The sequence below is a fragment of the Ranitomeya imitator genome, chromosome 2, assembly GCF_032444005.1.
Source record: "Ranitomeya imitator isolate aRanImi1 chromosome 2, aRanImi1.pri, whole genome shotgun sequence".
Taxonomy (NCBI): Eukaryota; Metazoa; Chordata; class Amphibia; order Anura; family Dendrobatidae; genus Ranitomeya; species Ranitomeya imitator.
The window spans coordinates 77830909-77843264 of record NC_091283.1 but is presented as its reverse complement, the minus strand read 5'-3'; the positions used below and the strand labels follow the sequence as shown (position 1 = coordinate 77843264).

Here is a 12356-nt window from a genome sequence, read left to right as displayed (position 1 = left end):
ATACAGCCACATGAGACCTTGTACATAACATTACTGGAGCTCACTCATTGGGGATTTGTTATTTCAGCTATTGCCAGCCGTTCCACCAATAACATGGCGTCCCCTGCACTCTTCCCGCATAGAACGACACTTTTACAGCAATTTCCACCACTTTACGATAAACGAATCTCGGCGCTGTACTCCAGACTGTCACGTCACTATACGTGACCTTCTGCTATTCGGCTCTCGGAACATACGGGCACTGCTGCCTCGCTTTGACTTGGTGACGTCAGAGCTATATAAAAGGGGCGCTGTCTTTGTCCGCGGTCATTTTCTTTCGGAAGCAGCGTGAGGACTGGTTGCACATCGGTGAGTGATATCGCGGGGCCTCGCTCGGCGCTGGTTTAGGGCTCATATTCGCTCTAGAAGCTTCCCCTTGTTCTCGTGTGCGCGGCTGCGCCTCTTCCCGCCTCAGTGAGCGCGGCGCACGAGTCTGAGGGCTACAGCCGCCATTTTGTGACGGCGCGTGGTGACCATCTTAGCGCAGCTTCCCCGTTCTGTGAGACCTGGTGGACCATGTGCTTGGGTCGGATGGCGGTGTACCGGACTGGGGCATCTCGGGAGCCTTTACCGCTAATTTCTGTCACGGTGTGACGCCTCCGCCCGCCTGAGGCCTTTTCCCGCCAGTCTAGCCGCCCACCAGCCCCGCAGCCGCCATTTTGCGGCATTTTCTGTCAGCCTGCGCCTCCGTGCAGATATCCTCTCTGTTCTGCGGCCTGTCAGGCTGTTACATTTCTGGACTCCTAATTGTTAGGTTGGGCAGTAAATGCATAATTTAGGTGAGAATTATGGGCGCTACACCCGAGCCTGGCACTCATGGTGCCCTGCGGCGTGCAGTCACGTGACTGGTTACGGGGTGCGATTAACCCTTCACCTCCGTGTGCAAGGCTACATTTCCTTCATCAGGAAGCAGCAGCGCTTTGGATTCAACCTCTATTTGTTGCATTCTTATCACACCGGTATATACGTATGTGTTCACGGAACCGTGTGGATTTACTGCATCCAACGCATTCTATTGGCTGTACGTCGCAATGCGTTGTTTAGGAGAAAAAAAACGCATCCTGCAAAGTTGTCTGCAGGATGCGTTTTTTTTTTCCCCATAGACTAACATTAGTGACACATTGCGTCGTATGGCCACACTACTTTCACACTAGCGTATTCTGCAATCCGTCACAATGCGTCGTTTTGCAGAAAAAACGCATCCTGCAAAAGTGCTTGCAGGATGCGTTTTTTCCCCATAGACTTGTATTGACGACGCATTTGCGATGGATTGCCACATGTCGCATCCGTCGAGCGACGGATGCGTCGTGCTTTGGCGGACCGTCGGGAGCAAAAAACGCTACATATAACTTTTTTTGCTCCTGACGGACCGCTTTTTCTGACTGCGCATGCGCGGCCGGAACTCCGCCCTCACCTCCCCGCATCTCACAATGGGGCAGCGGATGCGCTGGAGAAATGCATCCGCTGCCTCCATTGTGCAATGCGTTAAACGCTAGCGTCGGAGTCTCTGCCCGACGCATTGCGACGGGGAGATTCCGACGCTAGTGTGAAAGCCCAACTTTTTTTGTGCGTTGTCTGTTATTTTGGACTGCGCGTGCGTGGCCGAAACTCCTCCCCCTTCTCCCGAGACCTTACAATGGGGAAGCGTAAGACTGCTCCCGCTGCCCACGTCGGGCATTATTTTCACAACGCACGTCGGGCCGACACTAGTGTGAAAGCAGCTTAAGGAGACTGGGACATGCTGCGTCTTGTAAAACCACACAGCATCAAATAGAAGCACCGTGGGCATGGGATTACTATAATTCCAGTGCAAGTGAGCTGCGTCCAAACCGCTGCTGTTCCAGATCATGGGCATGTACCCAAAAAAGAGCAGCATCTGTGATACTGATCAGCACAATGGGAGAAGCCAGCCCTTAAAGAGACTGGATAGAGGTCTCTTCTAGCTCCTAGGCCTCTGTTCAGGCTTTCACACAAGGACCCTTTTATCACAGCTCTACAAGCTTTTGATATAAGTGTTTGTAACTAAACAATTGCACAGATACCTGCTGCAGAATTTCACCTGTATGACTTTGTTAACTTGACTGATTTGTAATACTTATATTAGGCTAGAAAATGTTTGAAGCAGATCGCCCCGGCAAGCTCTTCATTGGTGGTCTGAACACTGAGACCACAGACAAGGCTCTGGAAGGGGTGTTCGGGAAATATGGCCGCATTGTAGAAGGTGAGTTATTCCACATGTGGTATTCGATGGGACTGAAAGCGCTGTGATGAACTCTTTTGGCTGTGATCAAGTTTTGAGCTGATAAAGCCTTTTGTCCTCTAAGAAGCTCTGAGCGTTTCTAGTGGTGATCTATAAATGGGGCCTTCCTAAAAGCATGAATAACAAAGCATTCTCTCCCCACCAGTTCTTCTGATGAAAGATCGGGAGACAAACAAGTCCAGAGGTTTTGCCTTTGTCACATTTGAGAGCCCAGCAGATGCCAAGGACGCAGCGAGGGAACTGAATGGAAAGGTAGATAAATCAATTGCAATCTGCTAATGCCTGGGCTTCTGCGGTGCTTGTGAGATTCATATCCTAAAGGCATATGTATCTAAAATTGGGATAGTTATCTGCTTTGCAGGTTTTATTACAGGGATTGTGTACTACTGGACAACCCTTAGTCACTTCAGTGCCCCATAAAAAAAAAGTAGATGCACTTTTCCTGCAGCATCAGTGCTGCTATTCTCTAGTTCACACAGAGTAGGGATGGCCTGTGATGGGCACATGACAACATCAGGTGTCCGCTCTGATGGAATAATGAAAGCTGCAGCTCTGTCCTGCTGAGAATAGCATCAGTCCGTGCAGGAATGACACCACTGTGTGAGACTGGTATCCGTTTTCGTTTTACTTGCCAGTTGGGGATACCCATTAGTGGACAACCCCTGTAAGGTCCCAGAGGTGAGCTCTGGTAATGTGCTGATTCTCTACATCACTTTACAGGGATTCACTTGCTATCTTTTATGCGCCAAGTGCTTGGCCCATGTGAATTCCTGCTAATGACTGTGCTGTGGACACTGCTGTTGTAAGATGTGCCAAATTCATTAAAGGGAGCCTGTCGCCAGGTTTGTCCCAAATGAGGTGAGGCCAGTACTAATCAGCCCTGATATATATAGCATGCTAATATGATGCATGTACCCTCTCCAGCCTGCAAAACATGCAAGAAAAAGCTTTTGGTGTATGCCACTACGGGATTGTGTGGTCTGATGGGCGTTGCTGTCTTGGTCCGGTGCTTCCTCTCTTCTTGCGATGCCGTCGTCCTGTGCTTCACGTGGATATGTCCTATGTTATCCAGTGTGTCCCTGGCATTGCCCTTTGGCACAGGCAGGTCAGGGCAGAGAAGTACACCTGCACAGGAGCGCGTTATGCTGGACACTGGATGATGTAGGACAAGTCATGCACACAACACAGCATTGCAAAAAATGCAGTGGACCAAGATGGAAACGCCCATCGGACCACCCCGTAGGTGAGCATTATAGTAGTGTTTTTCTTGCAGGCCTGATTTGGGGCACATACACAGCATATTAGTATGCTGTATATCGGCTGAAAGGTGGTGCCTTTTCATATGGTAACATTCTCTTTGACTCGTGCATTCTTGATGGATTTTCTGCATTTTACAAGACTGGTGTGCATCTTCACCTGAAATTACTGACTTTTGTGCCCTAAAATTCTGATATTGATGGGTGGGCTTTGCCATACTGCATGTGCTTTGTAAGACAAGTCTGACTTGGGTAAAGTCAAAACACTTTGCATGTCCATGCGCCTCCATGTTAAATATAGGGACGCATGCGGCGCCGCGGCTGCGCCCGACGCAACGCTAATGTGAACGTAGCCTTAGAGCAAGGTTTCAGCTTTCCCCTGGAGACTATTGAAGCAAGTGTGAAGTAAAAAAAAAAAATTAAAAATATAAAAGTTCTAATCGCCCCATTCAAAATAAAACAATAAATGCACTACTTATTCAGAATGACCCAATCTGTCAATTTGTTAAGAATTAATCTGATCAGTAGATGGCAGAACAAGAAAAATCAAACGGCCAAAATGTTTTGGTTTTTTCTTCTCTGTAGCATTGCATTAAAATGTAATAACAGACAATCAAAACATTGTATCTACTCCAAATAAAATCAAGTCTGCTCGTTACGCAAAAAAATAAGTCCTCACTCAGAACAGTAGTGACACATTGCTGGAATCTGGAACTTCCCTTTATTATGCTGCTCTCAGATAATAGTAAAATCCTGATGACTGCCTCCTTCAAGTGCTTTGAGCTTGACAGTTTCTGAGCAGTTGCTTTTTCGACCAGCACCAGCCTCATTGGTGGCTCACTATCTTTGGTTTTCCCACCTGACATTTGTGCTTACTGACACATTTCGGTTTAAATCTTTATCTGAGCAGATCCAGATTTCAGCAGTTTATGCTCTCCTCCCATCTTTCCCAAGGACACTGCTGTTAATAGGATTTTGCCCTAATTGTGTGCATGGCTGCATTTGGTCCTTTCTGATCTTCCTTTTTTTTCTTCCCCCTCTAGGCTTTAGATGGAAAGCCAATTAAGGTTGAACAAGCCATTAAGCCATCGTTTGGTGCAGACAGTAGGAGAGGACCCCTTCCACCTAAAAGCAGAGGTGCTCCCAGAGGTCTTAGAGGGTCTAGAGGTAACTCTTGGCTAAAATACTAAAGCCATGCCTATACTATAATTACTTGACTGCTTTCTAATGCAAGACTAAAATGTATACGGTGTGTGAAAATGCTGCTCCCCCCCTCCACATGGTTGGCTAGTCCTTGTTGAATGTACTTGAAATATAAATGCCAAAAGCTTCTTAATCTGAGATCTTAAGAGGTTGTCCACTACTTGGACAATCCATTCTCAATCCTATGTTTCCTCATGTAAGAGTTGTGGCTGCTCCCTCACTTCCTCTAGATGTATGGGATTTGCCCAAAGGCGGGGAGAGTGAAAATGGCACCATTTGGGTGCCGGGATGGGGTGGTGATCTGGTATTCCCTGGATGAGCCCGTGCTGACAGTGGAGGTGAGCGTAGCTCTTATTTTACAAGGTGGAAACGTTAGCATTGTTGGCGTAGTGGAGATCTTAAAGGGAACCTGTCACCCCGAAAATCGTGGGTGAGGTAAGCCCACCGGCATCAGGGGCTTATCTGCAGCATTCTGTAATGCTGTAGATAAGCCCCCGATGTTACCTGAAAGAGGAGAAAAAGACGTTATATTATACTCACCCAGGGGCGGTCCCGCTGCTGGTCAGGTCGGATGCGGCGCCTCCTATCTTCATTACAAGACGTCCTCTTCTGATCTTCAGCTCCGGCGCAGGCGTACTTTGCTCTGCCCTGTTGAGGGCAGAGGATAGTACTGCAGTGCGCAGGCGCTGGAAAGGTCAGAGGCCTGGCACCTGCGCACTGCAGTACTTTGTCTGCCCTCAACAGGGCAGAGCAAAGTGCGCCGGAGCCGTGGCTGAAGATCAGAAGAGGACGTCTTGGAATGAAGAAGGGAGGTGCCGGAGCGGACCAGAGATGCCCATCCGACCTGACCAGCAGCGGGACCGCCCCTGAGTGAGTATAATAGAACGTCTTTTTCTCCTTTCAGGTAACATCGGGGGCTTATCTACAGCATTACAGAATGCTGCAGATAAGCCCCTGATGCCGGTGGGCTTACCTCACCCACAATTTTTGGGGTGACAGGTTCCCTTTAAATATGTGGCCCTCCTAATCTAATTCACTCACTCTAGAAGTGCTTTTTCTAAAGAGCTGTTTGTGTAATAGTGACTGTTTAGCAGGGTGTTTACATATGCAGTGATAACTGCTGGGGGCATAGGGATTACACTTTGCCTTTAACCCCTTTCTGACCTCGGACGGGATAGTACGTCCGAGGTCAGAACCCCTGCTTTGATGCAGGGCTCCGCGGTGAGCCCGCATCAAAGCCGGGACATGTCAGCTGTTTTGAACAGCTGACATGTGCCCGCAATAGGTGCGGGCAGAATCGCGATCTGCCCGCACCTATTAACTAGTTAAATGCCGCTGTCAATCGCAGACAGCGGCATTTAACTACCGCATCCGGCCGGAAATGACGTCATCGCCGACCCCCGTCACATGATCGGGGGTCGGCGATGCGTCTCCATTGTAACCATAGAGGTCCTTGAGACCTCTATGGTTACTGATGAGCGGTGGCTGTGAGCGCCACCCTGTGGTCGGCGCTCACAGCACACCTCCATTTCTGCTACATAGCAGCGATCAGCAGATCGCTGCTATGTAGCAGAGGCGATCGCGTTGTGCCTGCTTCTAGCCTCCAATAAAGGCTATTGAAGCATGGCAAAAGTAAAAAAATGTGAAAAAAATAAAAAAAAATTTTTAAATCGCCCCCCTTTCGCCCCAATCAAAATAAATCAATAAAAAAAATCAAATCTACACATATTTGGTATCGCCGCGCTCAGAATCGCCCGATCTATCAATTAAAAAAAAGCATTAACCTGATCGCTAAATGGCGTAGCGAGAAAAAAATTCGAAACGCCAGAATTACGTTTTTTAGGTCGCCGCGACATTGCATTAAAATGCAATAACGGGCGATCAAAAGAACGTATCTGCACCAAAATGCTATCGTTAAAAACGTCATCTCAGCACGCAAAAAATAAGCCCTCAACCGACCCCAGATCACGAAAAATGGAGACGCTACGAATATCGGAAAATGGCGCAATTTTTTTTTTTTTTTTTTTTTTTTTAGCAAAGTTTGGAATTTTTTTTTCACCACCTAGATCAAAAATAACCTAGTCATGTTTGGTGTCTATGAACTCGTACTGACCTGGAGAATCATAATGTCAAGTCAGTTTTAGCATTTATTGAACCTAGCAAAAAAGCCAAACAAAAAACAAGTGTGGGATTGCACTTTTTTTGCAATTTCACCGCACTTGGAATTTTTTTCCCGTTTTCTAGTACACGACATGCTAAAACCAATGATGTCGTTCAAAAGTACAACTCGTCCCGCAAAAAATAAGCCCTCACATGGCCAAATTGACGGAAAAATAAAAAAGTTATGTCTCTGGGAAGGAGGGGAGTGAAAAACGAACACGGAAAAATGAAAAATCCCATGGTCATGAAGGGGTTAAAGGTACCGTTACACTAAACGACTTGCCAGCGATACGACCTGGTAAGTCTATCGTTGGTAAGTCGTTGTGTGGTCGCTGGGGAGCTGTCACACAGACGGCTCTCTCCAGCGACCAACGATCAGGGGAAAGACTCCGGCATCGTTGAAACTGTCTTCAACGATGCCGAAGTCCCCATGTAACCAGGGTAAACATCGGGTTACTAAGTGCAGGGCCGCGCTTAGTAACCCGATATTTACCCTGGTTACCATTGTAAAAGTAAAAAAAAAAAAAACACTACATACTCACATTCCGATGTCTGTCACGTCCCCCGCCGTCAGCTTCCCTGCAATGACTGTCAGCGCTGGCCGTAAAGCAGAGCCATAGCACAGCGGTGACGTCACCGCTGTGCTCTGCTTTATGGCCGGCGCTGACAGTCATTGCAGGGAAGCTGACGCCGAGGAACGTGACAGACATTGTAATGTGAGTATGTACTGTTTTTTTTTTTTTTTTTTCTTTTACAATGGTAACCAGAGTAAATATCTGGTTACTAAGTGCGGCCCTGCGCTTAGTAACCCGATATTTACCCTGGTTACAAGTGAACATCGCTGGATCGGCGTCGCACACGCCGATACAGCGATGACAGTGGGTGATCAGCGACCAAAAAAAAGTCCTGATCATTCCCCAACAATCTCCCAGCAGGGGCCTGATCGTTGGTTGCTGTCACACATAACTAGATCGTTAGCGGGATCGTTGCTACGTCACAAAAAGTGACGTTGCAATGATATCGTTAACGATCTCGTTATGTGTGAAGGTACCTTTAGGATGAAGAGGGGTTTATCCACTTAAACATTTTGTATTGAGTCTATTGTGTGCTGTCCCTGGATTACACCATGCATCATGATTCAGAACCTGGCTGCATGATTGCAATCTGGTAGTTTTTTCTCAAACACTTAGCATTTTAAAGTTTATTGGCTTAAAAAAAATCCTTAAATGACTTTGCAGATTTGCATATAGAGAATGTGATTGGATAGTTATTGTAATGTCACCATTTCCCCTATCCTCTTCCCTTCCCTAATCCCCATAACGTTGTGTTAATTATTAAGAATTTAATGTCAATAAGATGTAATGCTTGACACAATTTGTAAATAAAAATTTATGTTAAAAAAAAAAAAAAAAAAATCAATTTGCTGCTAGAGCTGATGGGTCTCACTATAGTCCTCTCAACAGCTGCATCTGGAGAAGCTGGTGGAGGGTGGTGCCTGACTAGCCTGTATTCTGGCCATAGTCTCCCTGCTGAATCTCTAACGTCCTTGAAATATGTCTGAGCGTTTCATAAAATATACCGGACTGCGATCATGTCGGGCTGATTCATGCTGCGTGTGGTTTGTACAGTATAAATCAAGTGACAAATTCCCTATAAATGTTCTCTCATAAGGACATAACTGAGTGCTGAATCAGGTCTATGTTCTACTAACCTGTAGATCTGTTGCTGTAACCATCGTTCCAAACTAGTGAATTATCCAGAAACACTGCTTCCAAAATAGTGTAACAGGTTGTATGGCATTGCATTGTGAGATGAGCTTGCAACTGAAAGTAACTATTTTGTGGCCCGATTTCTGTAGCAGTAGTACAGTGTACCTGAATAATTGAGACCTTTGTGAAGTGGGCAGTTTGTACCTTCTCATCATTGTGAACAGTAGTACAAGCTTTCATGGTGTGTTGGGGTTTTTCATAGGTGGGTCATCAAGGGGGCAAATGCCTCTGAAAAGAGGGCCCCCACCCAGAAGTGGAGGTCCACCACCAAAGAGATCTGCACCATCTGGTCCTGTTCGAAGCAGTGGCATGGGTGGAAGAAGTATGTATTTGCTTGTCTGTCTGTTTTACCCACAGTTCGGACTTGCATGTAGATCGCTGAAGAAGCTAACGCAAAACTCAAATCTAAAACCGTAATTTATTGATAAAGATTAAAATAACAAATATATAATAATTCTCAAACAGTTCCCAAAATGGGAAGAACCAGCCAATCTGTAAATGAAGTAGGTTTGTATTATAGAAGTCCTAAGACCTGATAGAGTACGCTAGCAGGTCTGATCAGGTCTTGGGACTTTTATTACTACGTAACCTACCTAATATTTACAGATTGACTGGTTCTTCCCCCTTCTGGGCACTCTGTTTTTGAGAATTTTATTATGTTTTAATATTTATTAATAAAATGTATTTTTTTTTTTTTTTTTTTTTTTTTTATTTGAATTGTGTTCTTTCATCGGCTATCTACATGCATGTCCAAACTTTGACTTTATATTAGTATATGAAGTGCCTGTTTTTACTCTATTTTAGTTTTACAATTACTAAACGCATGTGGAGTCGGAGCCAAAAGTCTTGAGACTGACACAAATATCAGTTTTGTTTTGTTTTTCTAGTCACATCATCCTGTGCTTGCGCAACAGGTCTCTGAACCTTCAGTAACTTGCCTCCTATTTTTTAATACTGCATCTGTGCACTTAATATTCTGGTCTTCAAAATGGCAGCGCATTGCATCTATCGGCAAGCGATGCTCTCAATCTGCACACTACACCCACTGTTTTAAAAACCAGTGCAGGAGTAGGCACAAGAGGAAATGGTAGTTACAGAATATGGCAACCCTCCCGCAGTGGTCCTTGCTGGTGCAATTTTGTAAAATAAAATGGGAGGCAGGTCACTGAAGGTTCAGTGATGTGGCATCTAATTAACTGGAAACTGCGAACGCAGATTAAACAAGAACCACAGAATCTATTTCTTCAACCCGGTTATCATTTTAATCAATGTAACTACACCAATCTGACAGTGCCTGTAGTTTACTTGTTGAAATCCCGATGCCAATTTGCTTTAACTTGGCACCCACCTAGCAGTTGGGCATTTGCCTGTATATTTTGGTGCTTATGTTTCAGCTTATACTGTATAGTCCATGTAAGTCCTATATTCCCTGTATAGATTCCCCTGACACATGGGTCATCTATCCAGCCAGCTGGCTAGTGTTGGTTTTAAACAGGGTGAAGTAGGGACATTCTTTGAGCAAATTGCTCCGAACTTGTTCTGAGAAGCTTATCTTGTGGGGGATGTTTAGGTCTCACGTGTCGGTTTTGACACTTTTGGCCACGACACTACATATTTTTCTTCACGTTTTTGTAGTAAAACAAAATTGACAAACTCTGTTCTTTGTAGCTCAGCTATCACGTGAAAGAGACGGCTATGGAGGACCTCCTCGTAGAGACTCTATGCCATCTCGTAGAGATGTGTACTTGTCACCAAGAGATGATGGCTACAGTGGTAAAGACCGGTATGACGGGTAAGAGAGGGTTTGTTATACCTGGGTTAGAGACTGACAAAACTTCACACATCAGGTAATGAGACTTGTTGTTTAGTTACTCTGGCAGAGATTATGGAAGCTCCAGGGACTCCAGAGATTACGCACCACCTCCAAGAGACTATGCATATCGGGACTATGGCCACTCGAGCTCCCGTGACGATTATGGCTCCAGAGGATATGGGTATGTTTACGTAGATAATATTTGCAGATTTTATATAATTTTTTTTTTTATATTTTAACATGGAAAGTTAACTTTGTTTCACTTTGTTTAGTGATCGTGATGGATACGGGGGTCGAGATAGAGATTATTCGGATCATGCTAGTGGTGGTTCATACAGAGACTCTTATGAGCCTTACGGTAAGGTGTCATTTTGCACATTGCTCTCTTTCAGGATACATAATTGCCCCATGCTGAAGATAAAACTAAGAACAAACAAATACTAGTCTCTTTTGGGGCAGTCAAATTATACTCTCCCACATGGAAGGCCAATTTGCTCTACAGCAAGATTTAAAAAAAAATTTTTACAATAAATCTGTGAAGCAAAAACAACTCAAAGGATAACATGTGGCAGAATCTGCAATCTGAGCTGCAGCTCTGGAGATCAGTGCCCAAATGAGATTTGTACAGTATAAGGAAAAAAGTGTAGCACTCACCAGCATGAAGATAAATCCAAAAGTCCTTTATTCACATATGTGCCATGGACAAAGGTTAGACGTGCAGGACATGAGACATGCGGGGGAAGGAGGGGACAAATGAGATTTGTGCCTTTACAGTTATGTGCAACCTTAAATTATTCACATTTCAGTTCTATTCAATAGAAATTTCCTGAACCAGGCAGACAATGCAAAGTCAAACTACTAAAAAAAAAAATTGCAAGCAAACGTAAATAAGCTGCAAATATCAAATTTCTATGTGATATGTAACAAAGTTGCCCTATTGCCTGACCATTGACCCTGCAGGTAACTCACGTAGTGCCCCACCTGCCAGAGGCCCCCCTCCATCATATGGTGGCAGCAGTCGCTATGATGATTACAGCAGCACTCGAGATGGATACGGAGGAAGAGACAGTTACTCCAGCAGCAGAAATGATATCTACTCAAGTGGTGGACGGGAACGAGCTGGCAGACAGGAACGTGGCATGCCACCACCAATGGATAGAGGTTACCCACCTCCACGTGATTCATACAGCAGCTCAAGTCGCGGTGTCCCCCGTGGTGCCGGGCGAGGTGGAAGCAGATCTGATAGAGGAGGTGGCAGAAGCCGATATTAAAGTAAAAACTAATCCTAAACAATGGACCAAAGACATTTTATTGAATGACATGTGGCATATGCTTTGCCTTTACCACCAGCGGACGACTATAAAGGAGTTTGTTTGGTTTTTATTTATCTTTACTTTTTTTTTTTAACCTGTAAGTTTTTTTTTTTTCCCATCCTCCCATGAATCTTGTGTTCATTAGAGGAAGTTGAAATGCTTAATCTTCACATTTTGTTAGCCTTTCTCTGAAATGTACAATGTGTAGTGAAAGTTGTGTATTAGTGTTGTAATTTTTTTTTCAACAAGTAAAGTTTCAGTGAAACTCCCCCATCTCAGCGTATTTCATACCTCCCCCATATCTGAGCACACACCAGATGCAATGGAAACTACAAAATAAGAAATAATGCAGCTCATCTGTATAATTGTAAAGGAGTGCTGCTAACACGACAAACCCTGTTTCTCCAAACTAATGTCAAATGGGTATATAAAGGATCTTAAGATATACACTAAGCCTGGATAATGCATACCCAGCTTGCCAACAATTGTCAAACAAACAAACGGACTCCTTGCACACCCACCCTAATGAATTTGACACACGGT

At 44.9% G+C, this 12356-nt stretch overlaps 1 protein-coding gene and 1 non-coding gene across 2 annotated transcripts; both read left to right on the top strand.

Moving 5' to 3' along the window:
- Positions 1–203: 203 nt before the first annotated feature.
- Positions 204–12081, top strand: RBMX (RNA binding motif protein X-linked). Its single transcript, XM_069747007.1, has 9 exons — positions 204–348; positions 2144–2260; positions 2445–2551; positions 4599–4722; positions 8890–9009; positions 10356–10479; positions 10556–10681; positions 10773–10858; positions 11461–12081. The coding sequence occupies exons 2-9, from the start codon at positions 2152–2154 to the stop codon at positions 11769–11771; spliced, it is 1107 nt and encodes a 368-aa protein (XP_069603108.1). The 5' UTR covers positions 204–348; positions 2144–2151; the 3' UTR covers positions 11772–12081.
- On the top strand, positions 2301–2376 carry LOC138668325 (small nucleolar RNA SNORD61). Its single transcript, XR_011319151.1, has one exon. It is a non-coding gene; the product is annotated as a small nucleolar RNA SNORD61 (small nucleolar RNA).
- Positions 12082–12356: the final 275 nt, after the last annotated feature.